Source organism: Castor canadensis, chromosome 9 (genome assembly GCF_047511655.1).
Source record: "Castor canadensis chromosome 9, mCasCan1.hap1v2, whole genome shotgun sequence".
Classification (NCBI taxonomy): Eukaryota; Metazoa; Chordata; class Mammalia; order Rodentia; family Castoridae; genus Castor; species Castor canadensis.
Genome location: NC_133394.1, coordinates 124,721,872 through 124,747,703, shown reverse-complemented (window position 1 = coordinate 124,747,703; position 25,832 = coordinate 124,721,872). Strand labels below are relative to the sequence as shown.

Here is a 25,832-nt window from a genome sequence, read left to right as displayed (position 1 = left end):
GGTATTACCAGAAGTCTGAGCTCTGGAGAGAGGAGAGATTCTTGGCTATATACACATGAATACATAGTATCATTCTAAACTTTGCTTTTATGTTTTAGGCATATGGCTGGCTACATGAAGACACTGGACCAGAATCTGATCCAGTCATAGTTGTGAGATTTCTGGGAACGACAGACATGAGTACTGATCTTAAGACTCTGCTTCTCAGTGTTTGTGAACAATTGGCAGTCAACTACCGATGTCTGGTCCAAAGCTACCCTAAGAAGATCCATGACCTCCGTGACTTATTTATAAACCTCTTGAATGAGTCTTCATCGCAGAGACCTCTGGTGATAATATTTGATGCCCTAGAGCAGCTCTCAGAGAATGACGACGCCAGGAAGCTCTGGTGGCTGCCAGCTCACCTTCCCCGCTTCGTACGGATCGTCCTCTCCACACTGCCCAACAAACATGGGATCCTACAGAAACTAAGGTGCCTTATTCATGAAGAAGACAACTACATTGAGCTGATCCCCCGGGACCGGAAGATGTGCAGCCAGGTCCTCAAACACCAGCTGCTGAGGGTCAAAAGGAAGGTCACATCGGGCCAGCAGATTTACGTCAACAATGCATTTTCCAAGTGCACGCTGCCGATGTTTGTGAACCTGACCTTCAGGGAGGTGAGACACTGGAGATCTCACAAAGATGTCGACGAGTCCTCCCTGCGTGTCACCGTTCATGAAAGTATAGAGCAGTTATTCTGGTCTTTGGAGAAGAAGTGTGGTCAGAAGCTGGTCTCTAGGGCTCTCGGTTACATCACGATGGCCAAAATGGGTTTGAGTGAGATGGAACTAGAGGACGTGTTAGCCCTAGACAACAGTGTCATGAACGAGCTCAGTGAGAACACCAGGCCCGCCAATCCCCTGAGAGTACCCTATCTGTACATCGCGAGGCTTAAGGAGGGCCTCAGTGGATACTTAATAGAAAGACACGTGAAGAATGTCACACTCCTGGTCTGGGCCAACAGACACCTGCACCTCATAGCCCAGAAATTGTATCTGCACAACGACAGCAACCTGCGTGAAATGCATACCACCCTGGCAGACTATTTCCTTGGGGTGTGGTCAGGGGGCAGGAGGAAAGCTTTCTGCCTTGAAGACCCCTACCTGAATGGCTGTCTTGACTTGGAGAGCAGAAGCCTGCTTGAGGAAGAAAAGCACTTCGTGGAACAGGCTTCTTTTGACAGGCAGGCCCCTGATCAGCCCTGGGTTTTCCAGTGCAATCCACTGGAGCCCGACATCTTTTTTGTCAATCACCGGAAAATGTCTGAGCTTTTGTTCCACCTAACAAGGTGTGGAAAAACTGATGACCTGCTTTATGGCATCATCATGAACTTCAGCTGGCTCTATACCATGGTCAAAATTGGCCAGTTTGACAAAGTGCTTGCAGACATTGAGCTGGCTTATAACTGCTCACAAGAAAAGGAGCTTAAGTTCCTAGCCAGCACCCTCCGCAGCATCAAAAACAAGGTCATTGCATTTCCTGGCTCCCTTTCAGCAGAGCTTCAGCAAAGGCTGCTGCCTGTTGTAAGTTCCCTGCCCAAGCTTAGACACCTTCTTCTAGAATGTGACAAAGACGGGCCCAAATATTGTTCCATTGTGCCACTGCATTCATCCATGGATGTGACATATAGCCCCGAGCGACTTCCCTTATCATCCAGTCACCTGCATGTCACAGAGATTTTGCCTACCTGTAACCCCAGTACTGTCCTCACAGCTTTAGAAAATGGTTCCATCAGCACGTGGGATGTAGAAACTCGCCAGCTACTCAGGCAAATCACCACAGCCCAGTCTGTCATCCTCAGCATGAAGCTGACCAGTGATGAAAAGTACCTTGTGGTTGCTACAACAAATAACACCTTGTTGATTTATGACAATGTCAACTCCTGTCTCCTATCTGAAGTGGAAATCAAAGGGACCAAACATGGAAGTGGTTCCACCTACATCAATGGATTTACACTGTCTGTCAACCATGCCCTTGCATGGCTCGAAGCCAGCAAAGATGTCACTGTCATTGATCTGCTCTATGGATGGCCCCTTTACCAGTTCCACTGCTGGTATGAAGTGACCTGTGTCCAGTGTTCTCTGGATGGGATGTATGCTTTCTGTGGACAGTATCTGAACACCACCACCATATTTCAGTTAGGGAGTGGAGAAAAGTTATGTACAGTGACATCAGAATTCTCAGGTGGGTTTGTGAAGTTTCTTCTTATCTTAGACACGGCTCAAGAGATGGTTATGGTAGATAGTGAGGGGAGTCTTTCTGTTTGGAATACTGAGGACATTTCCAATCCCCAGCTGACTGATGACTTTGACTGCCGAAGAGAAGACAGTGAGGTGGTCAGCATTGAACTTTCAGAGGACCAGTTTGCAATTCTGATCTGTAAGGCTCTCAGCATTGAGCTCTTAGACACTCGCATGTGGAAGGTGGCTGAAAAGTTCAGAGCCAAGCACAATGAACGCTTTATATCTGCTGTGCTGTCCAAGAATGGAGACTGCATCATTGCCACCATGGAGAATACCCCAGCTGTGTTTTTTTGGAGGCGGGACACAGGACAATGCATGGCAAGCTTACAGGAAATCTCAGGTACCATAGTTAAGTTGGTGAAGTCTAGCCACCACAATATGCTGCTGTCTTTGTCAACTAGTGGCGTCCTCTCTATCTGGGACATAGATATAATCACAGCTATGTCTAATATTGATAAGACTGGAAAGCCCATCCAAAGTCTCGTGTTGCCTGGTAGGGGAGAAATCATTTACTCTCTGGATGGCTCAGATTGCGTTCACAAGTGGAACTTCAGCAGTGGGTTCATTGAAGCAGTTTTTAAGCATGAAGGAATAGTTGAACACTGCGTGTTGACATCTGCTGGGGACATAATGGTGACATCAGATGACAAAAGCAGCCAGTATGTCTGGCATACCAGCAGTGGAGACAATCTCTTCCGAATCACTGGGCAGAGAATATCCCAACTGCTGATTACACACAACGACCAGTTTGTCGTCTCCCTCTGTGAGGAAAACGCCTCCAGGGTGTGGAGACTGGCCACAGGCCACAGGGTCTGCAACATACTGACCACGCTGCAAAATGCATTTATTACCTCGGCGAACACCTTTGTGGTGGGAATGACCAAAAGCAAAGTGCTGGCAGTCAGTCTTTGGACAGGAAGTATCACCAAGAAATTTTGCTGTGAGGATGGGATCACCATTGTGAGTTTTAAATTGATCCCCGATTGTCCTGACATCATTGTGTTTATCACATCAGCCGAGACAGTGAACATCTGGAGTCTGACGGATGAAGTCATCTGTCGACGCGTGCAGCTTCCAAATAACTTCTTGAAAAACCTGGAAGATTTTGAAATTTCTCCCAATGGCAAGCTAGGCATTATATCTCGGGGAGATGAAAATATCAATGTCTTGGATTTACACAGCGGTAAGTTACGGGTGGTCCATGCCTCCGGGGTCATCTGGCGGCAGAGGCTGTCTAGAGATGGTCGCTACCTGGTATACATTTGTTTCCGGAATGGGGAGGAAGAGGACGAAAATGATGCTGTGTCCAGCTTAATTGTAATGAGACTGGCTGATGGCAAAAATATTGGTGCTTGTTCCCTCTACAAAACGCCAACTTTTCTGGCGCTTTCTCAGAGGCACCTGAACATCATTGTGGGCTTTGACGATGGGAGTATAGGGATATATACAGTAGTGGACCGTGTAGATGCTGCACTGAAGATTAAAATTGCCACTTCAAATAGCAGACAGATTTTCAACAATGCAACACAGGCAGCCAGGCCAAAATCCAACAGTTACTGCTTTAAAGTATCTGTGGATTGCTTATGGAGAGAGTCCACCGAGGTCTTTGCAAGAGACAGTCCCATCACAGTGAGTGACTCCTCGGAGCCCAGTGAGGCAACACCTTCCAAGAAACACAACTCTTGTTACGACCGGGTGTGCTCTGCCCTAGAATCCAGGGGGCACAGCTATGCCCCTGACAACTGACAAAATGTCTGTCCTGCTCCATGGAGAAAAAGCAAAGTGTGTCTTCTGTACCGAAAATTGCAAATTACTCATTTCTTAAAAAACGGGAAAGATGCTGGAATTCCAGTGTTTTGTTAACATGCTCATGAAAGGGACAGAAATGTGAGATCAGTTTTGGGTGCCATCTTTTTGTGAAAGCATATATTCAGGAATGACAGAAAAATTTCTAGAAATGATATTGGAATGGCTACTTTACCTGGAAGAGAGAGGATAAAAATTTTACAATTAGCTGTGTGGTAAGAAGCAGTTTAATTCATTCTGCAGGTTCAAATGAGAGAAGGTGGAGTTATATGTAGACATTTGGACTGGAATTAGTCCTACAAAAACAAATTGAAACCATGAAGAGAAAGAGCTGTTTTGCTCCGGATGATTGTATGAGAAGTAAAACACAGCCTTAATCTCTCTTTACACTTTCTGATCCTGACAACTGTGTAAACCTAGTCTGCAGAGGAAAGGTGCAAAATCTTGTAACAAAATGCCCGGATGTACTCCCAGTTTCCCAAGAGATATGACATAAAATATGAGACAATAAAATGGACTGGGACAAGAACTAACTACCTATCATAGGGCTATCAAACATGGAGAGTCAGTCTTCATTAAAATACAGTTGCAACAATTGCATGCAAGGGTTTCTATATAATGGAATATATGATTTTTAACTATTTACTTCCTGGGTTGAGAAAGAACCTGTTTAATAACAAGCCACAATCTTTTCACATCTTTTTTGAAATGTATGTTTGTGCTGAGTGTAAAGAAGAATTATAGAAAGGGCATTACACCTTTGGTCAAAACACCTGTTCATTTCTACTATTGTACTAAAAAGAATCTGTACTACTCAGTCAGTTGTGAGGTAGCCTAAATTATTTCCTAAATCCCAGCAGTTCATCTTAATAGAAAGCAAGCCTTCTTAACATGCCATCTCTGAAATACGGAGGACATTTGCCTTACTCTCATTCCTCCTCTTTCCTGGGTAAAACACAGACAGATGACCAAATACTCTGGGACAAACTGAATATGCCTGTCTTTGTGCTAAAATATTCCATAAATCTTAAGGGTGTCCAATAGTTCTTTATTGTCCCTGTTTGTAATCACTTTCTATACACTGTATGTATGCTTCTTTATCTGTTTCTCTTCTGGACTGAAACTCTTCTGAGATTTTTATACTCTTACCCTTTCAAAGCAGAAGCTGCGAAATGGTGTATTTTTTAAAAAACTACTTCACCTATTTGAAAGAAAATAATTACATCTCAGAAGGCAAAAGTGATTTTCTTCCTTCCATAGCGTCTACATAGCATGTCCTTACGTAACTTTTCTAAGGGATTAGAAGTAATGGTTTGGTTTGGTTTTCTTTGAATGGTGTAGAAGAGTGAACATGTGACTGACTTATTTCAGTTCAGTTGTAACCATGAACTTATCATGTACCCTAGGCAGATCTCCAAACTCATCATTGTATTGTTTTTGTGGACTGAAAAATAAAGGTGGCAATAGGTTCTGCTTATAGCCCTGGTAGGGATGTTGGGGAGTGAAAAATACAGCAACTTCTTGATCATTGATGCTAATGGGAAAAACACAGTGGTCTAACCCATAGAGAATCCAAGTCTGTTGTATTTCACTTTGGAAAGGGGTTTAACATGTAAACATTCAAAGATGTGATTCAGACATAAACACCCCACTCCATGGTGAAAGACTTTTTTCAGTATATTCCTCCTGATTCAACTTCCAGCCAGGGAGGGCTGAGACTCACGTGCAGAACACATGGAGTGGACTGCATGAGCTGATACATTTTAGTTTTCCAGGCTCTTATTCCTGCCATCAGTTGGTCCTCCATGCCACACATAGAAATGGATGAATTAAACACCTAGGTGGATTAGATGTAGTGTGTGAATGTTCTGTGTAAAAGCCAATAGAGTATAACAAGTGACTTAAATGATTTTCTTTTCCTAACTTGTTTCAACTGATAGCTCATATTGAATGTTTTTATGTAAACTTTGTATTGTTGGGAAGAATTACCCAATCAGAGATTTATATTTTCATAAGTGTTACATTTAGTTAAATTTTGTTACAGAGTTGTTACACTAGAAAATTGTTTCAGTCTTCAAACAATATACAGCCTTGTGTATGTATTGTTTGTATGAATAAAAGATAAACCATTTCGATTTGTGTGCTGTTGGTTTTTCTCACCCATCTTTGTCAGAACTAGTTAGAGACCTTGAGTAACAGTATTTATTCATGTTTGCTGCGTGCATGTAAAAACTGCACCAGACGCTATTCTCAGAGATTTGCAGTTATGAAGGTAGGAATTGTCAGCATTCTGTATTTGCCAGTGGCAAGGAAACAGAGAGCCAGGGCAAAGAGCTTAACAAGATTTTGTTGTGGAATCCTCAGTGCCACCCACCATTAAAGAAATTTACAAGCAAGTAGGGGAACCAAGAAGCATATTCAGACACTGCTAAGAGAAGTAGCAGGTATCTGAGCACAGGGAAGTGCTGCTGCCCAAATATGAGGGTTGGGGAAGGTTTCCTTAATGCAGAGCAAGGCAAAAGCATAGCAAAAGTGCATCCTCTGGTGGTAGGGTGGGCAAGTTCAAGAAGTAGTGTTGCTCTGGATGTCCCAAGACTTCAAGCTTTTATCGGGGTCTTTGGAGATGGGGGTAATCCGTCCTGGAAAGCTGGATTATGTCTCATCAACTCCTCCCAGTAAAGTTGAGCAGGGTAGGGGGGTGGCCTTGGATGGTCAGACTGGAGCTCAGCAAGACCCTGCTGTGTGTCACAAGCAATTCTGCTACATTCTCAGCCATCAGGTTTCCTGACTCCCTGCCTGACCCCTATAGATTTCATGGCACCATCGATGTCTTTTTAACTTTTTTGAAGCACAACAAATAGAATTCAGTGCCAAGTAGGCACTTAACAACCATGACCTCTAAGATCTTGTCTAACTTGGAGAGGAGAGAGCATGCTGGTCTCTTTAAGATCACTGGATTACTCCAGAGGCACCTGCACATCCATGTTTACTGCGGCACTATTCACAATAGCCAAGTTATGGAAACAGCCAAGATGCCCCACCACTGATGAATGGATTAAGAAAATGTGGTATCTATACACAATGGAATTTTATGCAGCCATGAAGAAGAACGAAATGTTATCATTCGCTGGTAAATGGATGAAATTGGAGAACATCATTCTGAGTGAGGTTAGCCTGACCCAAAAGACCAAAAATCGTATGTTCTCCCTCATATGTGGACATTAGATCAAGGGCAAACACAACAAGGGGATTGGACTTTGAGCACATGACAAAAGCGAGAGCACACAAGGAAGGGGTGAGGATAGGTAAGACACCTAAAAAACTAGCTAGCATTTGTTGCCCTTAACACAGAGAAACTAAAGCAGATACCTTAAAGCAACTGAGGCCAATAGGAAAAGGGGAACAGGTACTAGAGAAAAGGTTAGATCAAAAAGAATTAACCTAGAAGGTAACACCCACGCACAGGAAATCAATGTGAGTCAATGCCCTGTATAGCTATCCTTATCTCAACCAGCAAAACCCCTTGTTCCTTCCTATTATTGTTTATACTCTCTCTACAACAAAATTAGAAATAAGGGCAAAATCCTTTCTGCTGGGTATTGAGGGGGGGGCAGAGGGAGGGGGTGGAGTGGGTGGTAAGGGAGGGGGTGGGGGCAGGGGGGAGAAATGAACCAAGCCTTGTATGCACATATGAATAATAAAAGAAAAACGAAAAAAAAAAAAAGATCACTGGAAGTTGCTTCAAATGATCAAGTTTTTCAGGTAGACAGGAATAGTTGCTGAATCCATTCAGCAAATGTTTTCCGGTCATGCATTTTACGAGGAACACAAAGGTCAATAAAATATCCCCGATAAGGCTGACAGAGTGGCCCAAGTGGTAGAGCGCCTGCCTATCAAGTACAAAGCCTGAGTTCAAAGTCCAGTACCAAAAATAAAATCACCCCCCTAAAATAACTCATGCATTCTAGAAGGTTATCTAGCCTTGAAAGAAAACAGGAAACACACTCCCTGTGTGCAAGTGCAAAAACAGTGACTTTTGTTCTGTGCTGAGGACCAAGATGGGGAGAGAGAATGACCAAGGAGAGATCCCACTCATAAGTCCCCTCCAGGTGACAAAGCAGGACCAAGGTAAACCTTCTCAGATGCCCTACCACCACCACCATTTTTAATCTCTTGGGTCTGAGGATTGTCATATACACACTAACTTATAAAGAAAAAACAGGGCAGCAGTGGAGAGCTTGAGTGATAATAAGTAGACAATAATCAGATGAAACCTTATATCTAATTGTCAGGAAACAATCATTCCCAAGGAAACTTTTAAAAACCAAAAGATTAAAAGTGGGGGTGTCAGAGATAGGAGGATCATAGTTCAAGGCTAACCCAGGCAAAAGTTAGCAAGACCCTATCTCAAAAACAAGTTGGGCGGGGTTTGTACACCTGTAATCACAGCCAAGGTCGGAGGATCTTGGTCCCAGGCCAATCTGGGAAAAATAAACTAAAAAAGCAAAAAGTACTGGAGGGTAGCTGAAACTCAAGGCTCTGAGTTCAAATCCCCAATACTGCCAAAGTTGAAAAACATCAAATTAGCATTGCCCTCATCTATAGACGACTGAAACCAGCTCTGCTTAAAGTTTACCCCCACTGAAAACTATTTTATTGCCTACAACAGGGAAATCCTTCTTAGATTCCAATCTATGTCTTTCAGTTGAAGGCTAAACCCTCTTCTCATAGTTCTGAGAGAAAATTTGGAGTCGATTATCAATATTTGCAGAAAGTCATTTCATACACATGAAGTTTGCCATTTAAATATTTCTTGTACTAGAGTGAGGAATGCTACAAGCATTGCAGATTCACTATGTCCAAGGTGTTATGCTCTAGGATGATTTGAAAAGTAGTCCTGCATGACTCCTTCTATCCAGAATCCTACAAAGAGACACAACTAAACCAGATACAAGACAAGTTTTTTTTTTTTTAAGTTAGTAAAAGTAAAAGCCAGGTGCTGACAACACATGGCAGAGGAAAGATTAACTCTATCTGGGAATCCAAAGGGATGAATGAGACACCTCAGACTTCAAAAATAAGTAAGACTTAGCTGTCAGTGTCAGAAAGGCACTTCTGCCAAGTCAGCAAAAACCAAGAGCTGAAACCTATTTTGGATGATTTCAAATGCTATGCTGTGATTGCAGACTTGAGTAGGTTGTCAACAGGAGGTAGTGAAGGAGTTTTTGAGATGGGGCATAGCTTGGTTGGATGGTGTTTTGGTATGAATGCCTCAGAAAGTATTTTGTCAGGTAGATTAAAGATGGAAAAGCCAAAAGCTGAGAGGTCCACAAAGACTTAAATCTAAGATTTAAGTGCATGTGTTTGTGTGTGTGTGTATGCTGGGTTTTAGGGCAATGGCAAGAAGAATGCTAAGATCAGAAGCAATTTAGAGTGATTTCAGTGCTTAACTGGTAAAGATGGATGATGAAGAAGAGGAAAAATTTTAATAATTCCAGTTCCAATTTAAATTAGGTGGATGGTAGAATTACAAATGTAAAGGGTATAGGATATGCAAGTGAGGGAAAATCATAACCTTGAGAGCTTAAAGGTAGGACAATCACAGTAGCAACTGAAAGTAGGCCATGTATCCCATGGAGAAATCTGAGATTAAAGGATCCAACCTGTTACCTTGTTCTCAGGGGCTCTTTCCGCAATGCCAGTGTGAGGTGAGCTTTGTTGTTGCATTATAATGTATGCTGATATCATAAACTGTTGAAGAGTTTTGTTTCTTACACTTGGAGGTGTAGCTCAAGTGATGGAGCACTTGTCTAGGCAGGAGGCTGTGGGTTCCATCCCCAGTACTGCAAAAAAAGAAGTTTCTTTATGTAAAGCTGTATTGATAAATACACTCAAATAATTAAATAAATTAGCTCTCTTATTTCCATTATGTCTTAGTTTATGAAAAGCTGTATGCCAATGACAATATGAATTTACCTAAAAAAAACTAAGTGAATCATGTTATTTTCCTTTCAACATATATCAAAAAAATAGGGCTTTTTTTGTGTGTGTGTGTATTTTTCTGAGGTCCCCTCAGAGCTCCAGTTGTTGGCATTCCAAATGACCTGCACAAAATACAAATTATACTTTTTTAAGAGTACAGAGAGTTTGGTTTCATTGTGTCAACATGACTAATTATTTGAGGTTACAAATAACAGCACTCCTGGCTCTGTAGAATGCTGGCCTGCAAGAGAGGAGGGTAATTTAGCCATCTGCTCCAGCACACTCCAGGCAGTGGCTCTCAAATGGAGTGTGTGTATCTCTTGTTAAAACACACATTCCTTCCCTCTCCCCACTTCCCACTGTTTCTGAATCAGAATGTCTGGGAAGAGGCACAAGGACTTGTGTTTTTACTAAATCTCCCCTAGACGCGGATTCTGCTAATCTGAGAATCACACTTTAAAATCCAAGACAAATACCAGTCTTTAAAAAAAAAATCACAAAACCTAACTGGTAAGTATATCCGTCTCCTGTGGACATTGGCTGGCTAAGAAAATGGACACGAGAGTTGTTTATTGTTACAAAGGGTTTTTAGCAGAAAATGGCATAAAGCAAAATTAACTCAAAATCTACCATTTTAAAGTGCATAGCTGCTACAACACGAGGAAGGTCCAAAAACTTGAGTCTCCTCCCACAGAGCCTAGTAAATACCTGTGAATACAGCAGGAATTAGTAACGGAACCACACTGAAAAACCAAGGGCACAGTCAGTATTCTGTCCATCTTTCAACGGTTCTGTCCAGTTCCTCCTCCAACATCCTTCTTTATCACTTGCAGCCCAAGGTCCTGACTGTCACCGGACAAGCTGAGGAGACCTGGAGAAGAGGGTGAGCTAGATGGCGCAGTTGCTTAACCCATGTTTCTGGCAAGCCCGGCGATCGCTTTGGAGCGCGGACGAAAAGAACGTGCAAACCTTCAGTAGAATTTCAGGATTATGGCACCAATTCGCCCACCTTAGGTAAACGGGTGGCAACAACTACGGGAACGCAGAAGGCTGGATGGAGTGTTGCCAACGCCCTAACACCCCAGAAACAGAAAAGGAAGTCAAATGCGGGGACTGGAACCAAGCGTTCCTTGAAATTCCACGGTGACCTTTAGAACGTGGCGAGTGCGTGCCACTTCCCAGGGAACCAGCACGGTGGCGGCGGCTCCGCTCTTCCTGGGCCATGTAGTCCTAAAGGCAGGTGGCAGACAGTGCTCACTAGGTCTAAAGCAGCTGGTGCCAGAACGGAGGGGAAAACAGAAAAACGCAGGATGAAGAGTACATATTTATTGGACAGGGTGTGCATTTATCTGTCCCCTCACTTAAGTCCAGAATCATAGCAAATTCCGTTCTCGCCGAAGCACGACAGAGGAGTAGGCACCCAAAAGTTTCCCAGGACCTCCGGCGGTGGCACGCAGGCCGGGTGCGCGCGCTCCGAGGGCGCGTTCGGGGATTTTCTGCTCAGGACATAGGGCCCCGCTGTCCCCAACTCCGTGGGTCGCACGTAGAGCTCCAGCGGGGCCCGCAGGTAAGGGTGGCGGCGCGTGCCGGGGAGTCGCCCGCGGGCCGCGCACGTGACGCGCGGGCCCAATGACCGCGCGCGGGCTGCGGCTATGATCGCGGCGGTCCCCGCGACGCAGAGCCGCTCGCCTTTCCCCGCGCGGCCGCCCGAGGCCGGGGAAGCCATGGGCGCCGGGATCCCGGAGCCGTCACCGCAGCCGCCCGGGCACAGGTAGGGACCGTCCCCGGCCGCGCTAAGAGCACCGCCGCGGGAGAAAGCGCGCTGGCCTCCCGAGGAACTTGGCTTTGCCTTTGGGGCGTGAGTTCCCCGATTGCTCTTGTGGGTCATTCTTATTTCTCGATTTCCTTTCGCTCTAAAAAAAAGGAGGGGGAGGGGGATAGTTTGAGGCAATTCGCAGTTTGATGACTCCAGGAAAAGTCACCCAACTCAAAGGCGCGGAGAGAGGCGAAATCACAGAGAAGGACTTTTACAAATTACTCAAGCAAGACCAAGACGTTTGTAAAGCTTGGCATCTAATTGGTTATAGGAAGCACTTTTTGCTTTTAAATCCCTTATTAATGAACTTTCGACAGTGGTTGAGAACTTAAATTCCTACACAGACTGTAAGCGATTTCCCCCTAGGTCTATGTCCTCTGTGTTTAGGCATCTGGGTGTTTTTGAATAAAACGGAAATGGAATTTGATCTCTGCCACTGTTTCTTTGAAATGCCCTTGAGTCCCAGGATTTGCTGCCCCTCACCTTCGGGTTGGGGGGTGCTGACGCCCTGGGCAGCGGGTGAGGGTCGGTGGATGGAGGGAAAAGGGTGCCAGGTGCAAATGGTTAAGTGGTCACAAACTGCTAAATATTTAATAATTAGGCAAGCGTCTCCCAGATCGATCACTTGGGTCTCGTTGACCTTGGCAGTCCTGATGAAAAGCTGAGGTTTTCACAAAACCACCATGGAAGAGTTTTTCCAGTAATATGAGCCAGAAATCAATGTCTCCCCACCATCCCAACACCATAAAACACCATAAAAATGAAGTAAAAAAATTTTTTTAATCCCTTTAGTGATTTAGGACGTTTAACTTCTCACTACGGTACAGATACTTACTCAGTGAATTTAGAGGAAGTCAGTGTTCCCTTTAGGATAAAAATGAACTGAGTCATTAAAGAACAGAATGTTTGTCTTTTTTCCTGTCCCTATGGGAGAAAATCACCCATGGCACTTCTCAGCATGGAGAAGTGGCCTGGGTGGTGTAATCAAGCTATTGTGAGGAATAAAACTCTGGAGAAGAGAAATACTGGAGAGTAGAATGAGAAAGAAATAGAAGCCACTGCCACTGTAGCTCAGTGGTTAAGTGTCCAGGTAGCATCCAATGGCCCTGGGTTTGATCCCCCACTACCACAAAAAAAAAAAAAAAAAAGTTCCAGTTAATACTATTTAAGAAGGATAAGACAGATGTTAGTCTTTTCCATCAAAGAGAAGCTGCATAGAGCTTTTGCTTATCTGGAATTTAAAACAAAACATTTAGGATAAAAATGAACTGACTTCCCACCCAGAATCTCCTCTCAGTCTGAAAACTCAACCTTGTTAAATTCTGGCCCAAGGGCAGAGCAGGTGCTGTCAGCTTTGCTCCTGGAGCTGCCTGCCATGGTGCCCAGGAGCCCATTAAGTGTGCTTCTTGTAAAGGACTCCAGCATCAACAATTTGGGCTGGGTCCAGCTGGGTGAGTCTACTGGCCTTGTCCAGGCTCTCTTTCTCTTATGCATCTGTGGTCACCAAGGTGGCTCTGCCTCTGAGTATTGGCCAACCATGGGCTGAGTCACCAGACAGCAGCGGAGTGTGAGTCTCATCATTCACAGGCCATCCCAGGTCTGTTGGACAAGGGTAGAAGCAAGGCCCCTGGAGGCCTAGGCTCAAACGGACACAACTCAGTTAGCAAAGCCCCCGTCTATTTTAAAAGCAAATCAGGAAGCCAGCTCAGATTGGGAGGTGGGCAAAATAGACCCTGCCTCTTGCTGGGAGGGGCTTCAGACTCACATTACAGACCCTCATGAATTCGGAGAGAGTTGTGGCCACTTTCAAAATCTACCCCATCAGCTGCACACTTTCCATAACAGATTCATCTGACTTAATTCTCACAATGCTAGACGTTAAGGCAGATCCTATTTTACAGGTGAGGTTAGGCAGGCATGGATAGGCAAGGAATGCTGGCAAGTGATGGAACCAGCATTGGATCATAGGCCACAATGCACAGCTGCCTCTCTGCTCCAGTGAAGGGTGGTGTCACACAGCTCAGAGTTTTTCATCAAAACACATTGAGAAGACTTGTTAAATGTATGTGCTAGAAGCAAGAAAACCAGTATGGCTCTGTCTTCAAGGAACATATGGTTTAATTTTATATGGCTGAGTGTACACACTATTGAAACAATAAGACTCTGTAAGGAGAAATAAGATGCCTGGACCATGGGAGAAGCTAACAGAGGACTAGGGTGATAAGTTTAGGGAACCAAGACAGCCAGATTTGAAAAATACAGTTCTATAAATATCTCAAAAGTTCTTCACGTCATTTATGTGAAAATAGTCAATATTCCTCCTGTATATAGAAACTGTTTCCTGTAGCTCATAGAGCTAAAACCTGATAAAGATGGCATTCAAACCCATACCTGTGTGTCTCTAAAACCTATCCCTCCCCTTGTTTCCTCTGAGCCAAAGTGGGGTGTGTGGATCAGCAGGGTCATGATTATCTGGGAGTTCTTTGGAAATGTAGTCCTGGCTGTACTTCCCATCTACTGCATGAAAACTTGTATTTAGCAGGGTCTCACAGGTGATGCATAGCACAGTGAAATCTGAGAAGCCCTGCACTAAAGGGGGCTTGGAGCCAGTGAGTTAACTTGTATTAACATAGCGAAAGGAGGATGGAGATCTTTCCAGACAGGAACAGCAGCAAGGGCAGAGGCCCATGGACTGGAGTCAGCTCCACAGGTCCCAGCGTAAGTGGAAGAGTTCCCCAGCATGAGACTGGGGAATCTCAGGGATCCTGTTGCAGTCTGCTTTCTCAAAAGGTTAGTGGGCAGCCCTGAGGCTGGCCTGGAAAGAAGGGGCCCCGGACACAAGGATTCCAGGTTTGAGGTTTTACAGTCATCTTGGTGTGCCATGAGGACAACTGAGACTCAGGTAGGGATAAAGGAAATGGAGGAGAAAGGTCTAATCAGGGGACATCTCAAAGCACATCCCACAAACTTCAAGCCAGATTGAATTCTAAGGGAGAAGAGGGAGGAAGTCAAGATAATTTAGACTGCGGAGTTCTGCATTATGTCCCAACCTTTAGGTGGGGATGCTAATTTTGCATCTTTGTAGCTGAGGCAGGGTACCTTTTGGTAGTGGTGGGTCTGTTGTTTATTTGTTTTAAGACAGATGCTCCCATATTTTGAATTCTAGCAGAAGTCTTAACAGTTGCTAAGAGTCACTTCAAAACTTAAAACTCCAAATCTACATACCCATGTACACAATGGTAAGGTTTTTTGACAGGTAGTTACTTAGAATAAGCAGTTCTTCATGTAGTTCTTCAACATATTAGACCTGTGATATCTATATAAGTAGGATTCCTTTGCCCCCTTTTGCGATTAAGGACACAAGACTTGGAGATGTGGATCAGCTGAGATTTGAACCCAGGTCTACAGATTCCACGCTAGTCTTTTGTTTGTGCTCACTAAAGCACTCTGCCGTCTTTGGTAGAAATCATCAAGCTGATCAGTCTTTGGTTTTGTTTATTTTTCATATATGCTTTGTCAAACTCAGACCAGTATTTGTAAGATTAGAAGTAATTATTGTAATTTTGAAGTAATAATTTCATGGAAACTTAAAAATGCCTCGTGAAAGACTGATTTCCTTCCCCACCTAATTTTCTTATTTTATCGAATCCGTGTGTTGGTCCCAATGGCAAAAAACCACACTGTGTATTCAAATGATGTGAGCTGTTTTGCCACCCTTTTCTCTGAGTGACGAAAGAGTTTGACTTTTTTCAAATCGGTGTTTAAGGCTGTCTCACAAGCAGCTAAACTGAGGCTTTACAAATGTCCACAGCAGATAGAGTCATGACCTGAAAGCCTTCTCATTGGCCCCATCCCCTTGCTTTATAGATAAGGAAAACGAGGCCTAGAGAGAGGAAGCAACCCATTCCAGGACAAGCCTGGGGTTGGGATGCAGGTCTTCAACCCCTAGTCCTGTACTCTGACCAAACTACTTCAAAGCACTTTCTTTCATGTGTTGGTGTTTTCTTACCACTGACAAGTGGGGTGAGGAAATTGAAAGAGCTCACATTTTAAAGTCAAGACAACGTGAGTTTGAATCCTGGTTTGCTAGTCATCTGGCATGTCACAACATACATTTAATGCCACAGTCACTCCTAAAGAGAATCACATAAAACAGACATAATTGTCTGGATGGTCAAGATTTGGTTCACAGAGCACAATTTATCTACATTCTCCTTAAACTTGACAGGACAGGTTTTATGATTGTCACCAGGATTTGGTTTTGGTGAAGGGAGCCAAGAGTTCTAGGAGCAAACGTAATAAAAAACTTCAGAGATACACTGCAATCTGAGTAAAGGCCCAACCTGAGAGCACTGTGGAGGCCCGAGGAGGCTCAGGATGAGTTCAGGCCCTATGCTAACTTCGATGCTTGCTTTCTGCAGAGGGAAAAGGCTAGTGTTTCCTGATGCCTCAACTGGGACTCTGGGGAGGTACACCTGGAAACAGGAAGGTGGCAAGGTCACAGCTCACTGGAGTGGAGAGAGCTGGGAGGTTGCTTTATTAATGCCCTCCCTCAATTCAGGGATATAATGGAGCAAAAGAGCATTACTTTTATGTGATCTCAAAAGAAGAAAGAAAGCCAAAGTAGCTTTGGAGAATGAGATTACTGGAATTACAACCTTCGACAGACAGTTGTCCTCTAAGAGGGATGTAGACAAGCAAAAGGAAAAAGCATACAAACAAAAACTGGAGAATTTAGCATGGGGTACTCTGCAGGTGTGATAGACAACACACACACACCCATGCTCCTAAATCAGAAATCATCAGAATCACCTCTCAAACCCCGATCATCAGCTGGGGTCATGATCCTCTACTCACTCCTGTTTCATTTGCATGTGTCCTTTGAAAAGAAACTGTAGTCAGTTTTCTTCTATCACTAAGCATTTGGTCAACCATTCTTCTTGTGTGAGTCGAAGGAGTCAGGCCTGACTGTCCCAAAAGAGACTGGAATGAGGGTTGGGCTGTCATCAGCTTTGAATCCTGCCCCTGCCATTTGTTGTATGACCTCAGGAATTTCACCTAATCTCCCTGGATTTCAGTTTCCTTATCTATAACACTGGGGCACTAACCACTCCCTGTAAGGTATGTCTACCTAGCAGGGTCTACACATTTCAAATGCTTAATAAATCTGACTCTCGACCTCTGTGGCCTCCAGTTGTCTGAAATGGGAAATGAGTAGTTGGAACCAGAGCAGTAGCACAGAGTCCAGGATAGGAGAAAATGGGGAAAGGGGTGTCAGGCTTCCCATGTCTCTCAGCTCACCTCACCTTCACCTTTGATAAAGCCACAGCGTGACATAACAGGAACTTTCCAGTTTGAACACATGGGACTTCCCCTGAGTTTCTAACAAATATATTTCCTTGTCATGAAATGATCTGCTGAAATACCTACCTGGGGAGAGTTTTAAATGCTTCTGAAATATAACGACACTTCTAGCATGTAAAGAACTTTGGTATCAAATGGAGAAACAGCTCCATGTTTGTGTGGATGTGACAGAGGGAGGGTGCCGAGGCCTTATGTGAGGAAACAGTGAAAGTGGAGTTCTTTGAGAAAACCAAACTTATTTTCAGGCTGAAGTGAACATGATGTAAGGTTGAGGTAAAGAAAACTGTAACATTTGGAGAAATGGGAACTAAGGAAGGTGCCCTCCTCGTTTCCATGGAGCATTTTCACAATAAGATGGCATTTATGAACTTACAAGAGAGGGCAGTGGTCTCCTTTTGGTGTTTTATGTATTCTTCATCCTTCAAAAAACATCATTGTGTGGTTTTTTCACTGTCTGAGGTCCATTCCTGCTGATAAACCTAGTGCCATGAAAAGTGGGTTCTTTCTTTTTTTTTTTTTTTTTTTTTTTGGTTGTTTTGACATTAAATCTGAGTAGATTCCAGTCTAAATGCTCTTATCGAGTAAGTGTTTATGGAAACCAAGCCCTGTGCCAGGTGGTGGGAGTACAAAAGTGGATAAAATGGGCCTAGACACAGTGTCATCCAGTAATCCTGCAAACATAGCCTGAGAGGGGGAAGTGCTGGGCACTGAGGGGGTGCGTGGAGGCTCTGACTGAGGGCCAGCCAGGGGCAGCTGCCCTGAGGCTGAGGCAGGGATGTCTGGCAGAGAGGGGAAAGATGGTGGGGTCTCCCCAGCAAAGGGGCTGTAGAGGCAGCAGAGCAAAAGACAGGAGAGCAAGGGGCAGGAGAGCAGAGGTGGGCTCTGAAGGTCCCCAGAGAGGTGGGCAGGAGAGGATCAGGGAAGGCCTTATAGACCTTGTGCTATAAACTGACCTCCGCTGACCTGGGCCTTCCCAGTTACTAGCTTCTCTTAGATGTTAAAACTTCTGGGGGTTAGACATGGGTGAGGGTAAAGATCTCCTTCCTCCAGCCTCAACACTTTTCTCGGGTTCAACTCAGCCTTATGTTCTAACGTGGAGTAACAGGAATGAACATACCACGGTACTGTTCCAGAAACTTGGTGAAGTCCCTCCAGCCTTTTCCATATGAACAGTATCTTTCATGGAAAGGTCATTGAAGGAAAATGCTGGTCCTCTTGGAGAAGGATTGAGCTTACCTATGAGTTTAAACAGTGAGAAGCCTTTGAACTAACGACTAGTGAAGCCTCATTCTGAAATAGGAGCCTGTGTCCTTCAGTCTGCCCTGTGAGGCTTACTCACTCAAGGCAAGACAGCTTCTCATCCCCTTTGCTAATTTGTCAAGTCCATTGTGCTACTTGGAGATAAAGAGAACAAACCTGAACAAGCCACCCCAGATTACAGCAGCCTCTGGTAATATTCTCACCAGCCATCCCAGAGATGTGATTCCATCGTGCTCCTACAGCACAGGTTACAGACACACTCCTCATTTCCAGACTGTCCAGGCTGCCTTACCTTAAAGAAAATTACAGAGCAGTGGTCTTTATTATAAAAACAGTGAGAAGCTATCACAGCTTTAAACTGTGAAGTAATGAGATATGCATCTCTGCCTGCAGTGGAGGGAATGACAGGCAGGAATGGGAAAAGGGGAGATCTACTAAGATCTATTAAGATCTACTGCAGGAAGATCCACTTCCGTAAAGTAGAGGGAATTAGATGGTGTTCTAGAAGGAGGTGGTTCCTGAGACAGCAGATGAGATCTGTCAGTTGATTGGAAATGAGAAGTGAGGGAGGAGGCGTTAGGACTCAATTCTGGGACATGAGTATGCAAAGAGTTTTGCTGCAGTATTGTTTGTGATAAAAAAACAAATCAATCACATACCATCAGTATGCATTGGATAAACAGAAATTATAGATACAGTGAAGCACTCTGCATTGATCTTAAAATGTGATGTGCAAGTAATGACATGAGAGGAAGATGTGCAAGACATATTCTGAATTTTTTAAGGCCAGGAGTGGTGGCTCACACCTGTAATCCTAACTACTCAGGAGGCAGAAACAGAAGGATCCAGCCTGGGCAAAAAGTTAGTGATTCCCCCATCTCAACAAACAAGCTGAACGTGGTGGCACACATCTGCAATCCCAGCTAAATGGGAGGTCCAAGGCTCAGCATGGCAAAAAGTATGAAGCCCTATCTGGAAAGTAAGTAAGGCTAAAAAGGGCTGGGGTCATGACTCAAGTGGTAGAATGCTTGCCTAGCAAATGCAAGGCCCTGAGTTCAAACCCCAGTATCACCAAAAAAAAAAAAAAAAAGTTTAAAAAAATGTTGTTGAAGAAAAATGCACTTACCATTTCATTTTAATAAAATAGTCATAATTAGCATTTAACAGAAAATAGTGGTGATTACAGGGACATTAGCCATCTGCATTTGAGGTTTCTATCATCTGGAGTTTTTGCAACTCTCATCTGTCCTTTTTGTAATCAGGGAAAAGACTCCACAGAGAATAAGCCAAAAATCATACTTCTACTGCCAAACTTCTGATCTATCCCAAGATAACTGCTCTCTCTTCTGAACCTAAATCACATTCATTCCAGAAAATCCCACAGTTGAGAAAACTGAGGTCCAGAAAAGTTAGTAACTTGACCCAAATCGCATAACCCTAAATTAAGAGCAAAGCCAATAATGGAATCCAGGGGTATGGTAACTTGGACTTGAATTCTTTCTACTACAACAAACTCAGTCTCCTCCAGTACCCCCCTATATCTTAATAACTTGGCTTTTATTGGATTGTCAAGTCAATAAATTTGTCTTTCTCCTCAAAGAAACAATGTGGTCAAGTTCAGAGAGCCAGTACCATGTTTAAACACTGTCGTGCACTTGTTAAAACAATAGACAGTCTTGGGTTAGACTTCAGACCCAAGAGGCAAGACAACAAATGAGGAGAAAGATTCCCACGCCTGGCTTGCACTCTCACTCCCACACCCCACACACCGGAAGAGTAATTTAGGGGTGCTCACCTCATTAGTTGGGCTGAGGAAATGGACTTTGGATTGAATGAAGCTGCAGGACCGGGGCCCTTCTCACTGCAGCAGTATTACAACACCCTAAGCTTCCTGGAGGAAATGGCATGTTTTTAATTCATTAATAATCTCAGTGATTTCCCACACGTCTCTCTCAGCATATGACTGTCATGGGCCCTTTGCACAGAGTGTGTTTCAGGTTATCTGTCACAGAAACCATCCATCTTGGCCTGATTGTGGACCCCGAGCAATGTTTCAGACTGAGTCCTCATGTTGGAGGCTCAGCCAAATGGATGCTTCTGGATCACAGTTCAGGAGGAAAACCCCCTCCTCTGACACAAATGAGGATGTAGGGCCCTCTTGCCATAGACCAGCAGTTACTCCCCAGGGCGACTGGGGAGTTGCCAGGTCTGCCTGCTGTGTTTACTCTCTCACCTCCCTTGTGGCCGGTTGTCTCCCCCTCCCCTGAAGCCAATCAAAGCACTTTTGTCTCCTCTGAGCTCTATTTGGCATCTGCTGTTCATCACCTAAATGAGCCGCTGTCTTTCGGAAACTATTCTCTCTGCCTCCCATTTTGCAAATTTGGTGAGCTTGTTTCCAGTGTTGTATTAATTTATTTCAACTGAACATTTTCCATATCTAAACATCTCCATTTTTTTGTTACCACCTGCTTGATTTTTAGACTAGAAATACCCACTCACATAAATGTTTATATAAAGTGTAGTTTAAATTCTTTCACGCCAATATTGCTTTCTCTTATTGCTGATCTTGTGTGGGTTGATGATGCTCTAAGTATTTACCCATATGATGCATTTGTACATTTCATCTTAAAATTGGGGAAAAACAAAATCAGTTAATTACCTATCTGTGATAAGCAAAGTAGGTTTTTTTTGGGGGGGTGGGGATACTGGGGTTTGAATTCAGATCTTCATGCTTGCTAGGCAGGCATTCTACTGACACATCTGAAGCCCTTTCTAATCTGGTTGGTTTCTGAGATAGGGTCTTGCTTTTTCCCCAATCTGGCCTAGACCTCCATCCCACTGTTACTGGGATAACAGGCATATGCCACCATGCCCAACTTCTTTTCCACTGAGATGGGGTCTCACAAATTTTTTTTCCCCTAGGCTTTCCTTAAACTCAGCCTCCCACGTAGCTTGGGATAACAGGTGTGAGCCATCGGTGCCCAGCTAACAAACTAGTGTTTTGATATGTTTTCTCCTTGGCCTGTGATAAGTCTTCCTTTCAATGAGCACAAAGTATGCTTTTCACAAATCCAGAAACATGGTTTTCAGTAAACTTCCTGAGAAGCTCATCTCTTGAGATAGAGGCTGTGTGTGAGGAGGGGAGGATGCACAGGAGAGCAGCCATTGGTCTTTCATTACATTTAGAACAAGAAAGAATGTGATTGGACCACTCAACTCAACAGAAGAGTCAGAAAATTCCAAGATAATAGGAGAGAATTCCAAGACAACAAGAGTGTTGACCGCATTGGGGTTAACAGGAAAGTTGGTATCATCTCTGTTGCAATGCAGACCTGGACTCTGTGCATGCACTCCTTCACAAGTACCTGGAAAGGGCTGTTTCTCATTCTTTTCGGCTCTGCCCAGACAGAGCAATAATTTGTCAGACTGATAGTGACCTTAAGTATGAATACTGAATTTTCTCCTAAAATGAAAAACCTGTTGGATGATCAGCAGGATGGAGTATTTGAATCACCCTTCTCTGGACACTCAAGGATTGACGTTCCCTTTAACTTAACCCTTCTGTGTCCAAGTATAGACCCATCACTGATTTTTCACAAGAGCGATGTTCGATTCTCTTCCAAAAGCATTTTTATGGCCACCACTGTGATGCCTTGGGAGGTAAAGTTTGTGTGCCTAAACGTTGGAATGTTTTGATTGTTAACAAGGGTAATAACTTCCATTAGAAATTTAAATTTCTGTGAAAGAGAATGTGTCTGTAGATATAATTAGGGCAGGGCCAGGAAGACTTGCCTGTGATTCTTAATTTCCATAATCAACAACACGTGAGTACCTTTTATCTAATTTTTGTTGCTTTTTCATGTTTTGAGAGTAATATTTCATAATGTTTTGTAAGAAAAAAATAATCACCTCACAATCTAAAGGAAAGAAAGACTTTCCTGCTCAGAATTCTCGTTTGAGACTGGTTAAGAAGTGTATATTTCTGATGAAAGTACAGAGGAAGCCAGGTAATAAAAGTGTGCTGTATCTTTAAATGTGAGGATATTTTATAATTGTCCTTGAAGTTTCTATTTTCATTTGTTTGCTTTGGGTGGCACATGGAAAAATATTTGCCTACCCTATGGTAGTAATCTTCACGTGTTCACAAATTACCTGCCCTGGGCAAAGGTGGTAGGCAATTCATTGGTGATGTCTTTTCTTTTTAAATGTCTGAAAATGAATGAGTTTCTGTTTCAAAATTTCTGTCTGATAGTTGGGTCTAAGAGAAGATGTCTTGGGAAAACTTTGATAGTGTGAAGCTATAGGAATTAAACTTTGGTTTTTCTAGTATAATCCAAAAGACTTAGTTAAGTGATTACTACATTTGCTATAAATTAGTTATTATCAAAGTTTCATGATATGCTAATAGTTAACATAGATAACATTGTTTAGAAAATCTTAACTTGTTTGTCTAAATAGGTTTTTGTAAATGTTTAGAAACATCTCTAAATTGCTCTGAGTGGCTTGGAGGCAAAGTATGTTTCTTTAAAGAAATTAAAGTTCCAATAGTTTAGAAATTCTTATTCCCAAGCAGTTCTCCTATTTCCCATATATTAGAGAAAAAGTATGGTGGCCTTCCTGAAACCCCACAGTGTCCTGTACAGTACCCCCACCCCCACCCCCGTGAGTGCCATGCTTTAATTTGTAAATGAAATTCTTGAATACTATTCCATTATAACGTGTACTTGGTATCTTTAAAATAGAACTTTAGACAAAACAATTTCAATAGAGTTTATTAGAGCAAAGAAGGAGTCATGAATTGGGCAACTTAGAACCAAAAGAGACCCAGAGAGCAGTGGGTTTTATAAGCTGAAATCAGAAGTAAAGTACAGAAATGTGATTGGTTATGACTGATTGCCTTTTTTTTGGAGGTGTGATCTGATCACTTGGCTGCCAGTAATTGAGTGAACCTTAGCTATTTATTACAAAAAATATACTTCGAAATTAACTAATTACTAAATTAGGTTGTAGTTTGTTTTGTAGGAACTCACAATATGGAGATAGTCTCAGACTGTTGGCCTCTTGCTTATTTCAACAGTATATAAATATATATATCCCACTATAACTACAAACCATCGTGCTCTGGGTTGACCAGGAACAGACATGAACAGAATCCCTGTCCTCACCATGTGGCTTATAATATCTAGTGAGAAACAGGAACACTAAAGAATCCTGCAATAAATGTGGAATGTAAGTTGTGGGGCAACAAAAGAAAGACTAAGGGGTTATGACAGCCTTTAGGGGTCCCTGGAGACAGGAAGGGGGAGCAGGGGAGGTTATCAGAGAAAGTAAATGAGGAAAAGGTGGACAGGGAAGAGGTAGAGAAAATTGTTTATACATGTTTAATTTTTGAAAAGCTGTAAATCAAGATTCAGGGGGGTCAAGAACCCAGTTCTAACAGGAGAGAGGCAAGCGACTGCTCTTGTGAAAGAGATATTTAGAAACTCAGAAAATAGAGTGTTTATAAAAATTTAGTCAATATTTTTCATTTCCTTATAAAAGACCTTACTTCATATTTATAGGCAGAACAAAATACCAAGGCTTACCCCCTTCAAAGATCAATACTGTCACTCACTGAAGGTATATCAGCCAAGTTAGCTCTGCTAATTTTCTTATTTGACCTACTGATAGTTTAGAAAAGTCTTTTTTGATGGTTCTTGTACTGACAGCCCAAGAAGCTTGCATTTCTCTCAGACTGGACACAAAAGGCTGGCTTTGAAGGAGGTGTGACCACAGGAGAGTCTTTCGAGAAATAAAACTGTGAAATCCTGCTTCCTCTATTTCCTCCTCCCTCTCCTTTGTACAGTTCACAGAAACAATGCTCCTTTTTTCTGCTAAGCACTATAAGCTCAGCAAAAAACTAACAGAAGTAAAACTAGAACTGTTATCTTATCCACATCTACCCACCAGACCTCCACCCATCCCCCCACGGTGTAGAATAAACCTTTTAAATACAGGCTGCCAAACTCAAGAGAAAATAGATTGAGATAACAAGGATCTGTTGCTCAAAATAAACATTTTTAGAATAATGAGTATGCTAGTCTATATGTCTCATTTCTAAATTAACTCTGTCCCACTTAAAACTAGCCTGTGTCTCTTAAGATTCTAATGTTGGAAGAACTTTTGTCTAGTTTCTCTTCAGGAAATTTTTTTTTTTTAATTATCACTTTTAGCTATCCTTATAAATTAGTTATTTAGGAGATCAGTTCCTTGTACCCCTGTTTAATTGGTTCACATTTACAAATTAGAATACTGAAATGAGCCTAGATAAAGATACAAAAACATATCTGCAATACCACAGAATCCATTTCTAGAAAGAAGTTCCAGTGAGCAAGAACCTTTCACTGCTAATGTTTAACGAGAGCATAAGCAAGTTCCAGAAAAGTTTGCGATTATAACCAAAAAGCAAAATGGTTTTATTATTACGAAGTAATCCTTCCTCTACTACAAGGAGAAAAAGAAAGGAACGGTTCTATACAAGGTGGAAAAGGCAGCACAAGATGAAGTCACGTATCTGACTGCTTTGAGAGAAGCAGTGTGTAGCACTTACTACATGTGTTACGACAGCCAGTGATAACACAGTTACAAGCAGAGGTTTTAGCCCTCTCTGGGTTCAAATCCCAGCTGCAGAGCTTCCGAACCTGTGACCCTCCATTTCTTTGTCTGTAAAATGGAGATATTTACCGTGCTGAAACATAGATGGGGTTGTTTTTACCCTAGAAGCTAGAAAGGTTTTTACTTCTATGACTTCTGTGATTAGAAAATAATTTTTAAAGATACATGATAAAAACAATGAAGTGTTCCAATTCATGAGAGCCAACCTTTAGGATGGTTATCCAAAATGATAGCAGTAAAAAGTGTTGGCCCAGAAGTGGAAAATTGGAAACTTTGGTGTATCCACTTTGGAAAATAGTCTGGCAGTGCCTTAAAAGGTCCAATATAGAATAACTATTTCACCCAACAATTCTAACTCCTTGGAGTACACCCCATAAAAATAAGGACTTATGTCCACAAAACAACTTGCACACAAATGTTCACAGCATTGTTACTCAGAAAAGCCAAAATGTGGAAAAAACCCAAATGCCCACTGACTGATAAATAAATAAATAAAATGTAAATAAAACACAATACACCCATACAGGAAGTCATAAAATGGAACAAAGAATCAGGCACCAATGGCTCACATCTGTAATCCTAGCTACTCAGGAGGCAGAGATCAGGAGGACTGCAGTTCTAGTCCAGCCCAGGCAAACAGTTCTTGAGACCCTATCTCAACAGAA

The 25,832-nt window shown here is 42.9% G+C and overlaps 2 protein-coding genes and 1 long non-coding RNA gene across 9 annotated transcripts in view; 2 read left to right on the top strand and 1 right to left on the bottom strand.

The window, feature by feature from the left end:
- Positions 1–6,223, top strand: part of Nwd2 (NACHT and WD repeat domain containing 2) — a 165,139-nt gene extending 158,916 nt beyond the window's left edge. For both annotated transcript variants that reach the window (XM_020187066.2, XM_074042462.1), the window contains one exon: positions 99–6,223. In XM_020187066.2, coding sequence (XP_020042655.2) covers positions 99–4,031 — 3,933 coding nt within the window. In that variant the 3' untranslated portion in view covers positions 4,032–6,223. The remainder of the gene's footprint in view (positions 1–98) is intronic.
- LOC141410997 (uncharacterized) overlaps positions 1–25,832 on the bottom strand; it is a 52,250-nt gene that overhangs the window by 7,017 nt on the left and 19,401 nt on the right. Inside the window, exons 1-2 of one of the 2 annotated variants that reach the window (XR_012435838.1) lie at positions 10,782–11,190; positions 9,762–9,934 (exon numbers count right to left, since the gene is read on the bottom strand). The exons of the other annotated variant lie outside the window; for it this stretch is intronic. This is a non-coding gene — a long non-coding RNA (uncharacterized lncRNA). Of the gene's footprint in view, positions 1–9,761; positions 9,935–10,781; positions 11,191–25,832 lie in introns of those variants that run through there. 2 annotated transcript variants of the gene reach the window in all.
- Pgcka1 (PDCD10 and GCKIII kinases associated 1) overlaps positions 11,503–25,832 on the top strand; it is a 77,200-nt gene continuing 62,870 nt past the window's right edge. The window contains exon 1 of one of the 5 annotated variants that reach the window (XM_074042478.1): positions 11,503–11,640. The gene's annotated coding sequence lies outside the window, so the exon portion shown is untranslated. Of the gene's footprint in view, positions 11,641–11,694; positions 11,845–25,832 lie in introns of those variants that run through there. The other 4 variants (XM_074042474.1, XM_074042471.1, XM_074042467.1 and 1 more) reach the window with 4 other exon arrangements.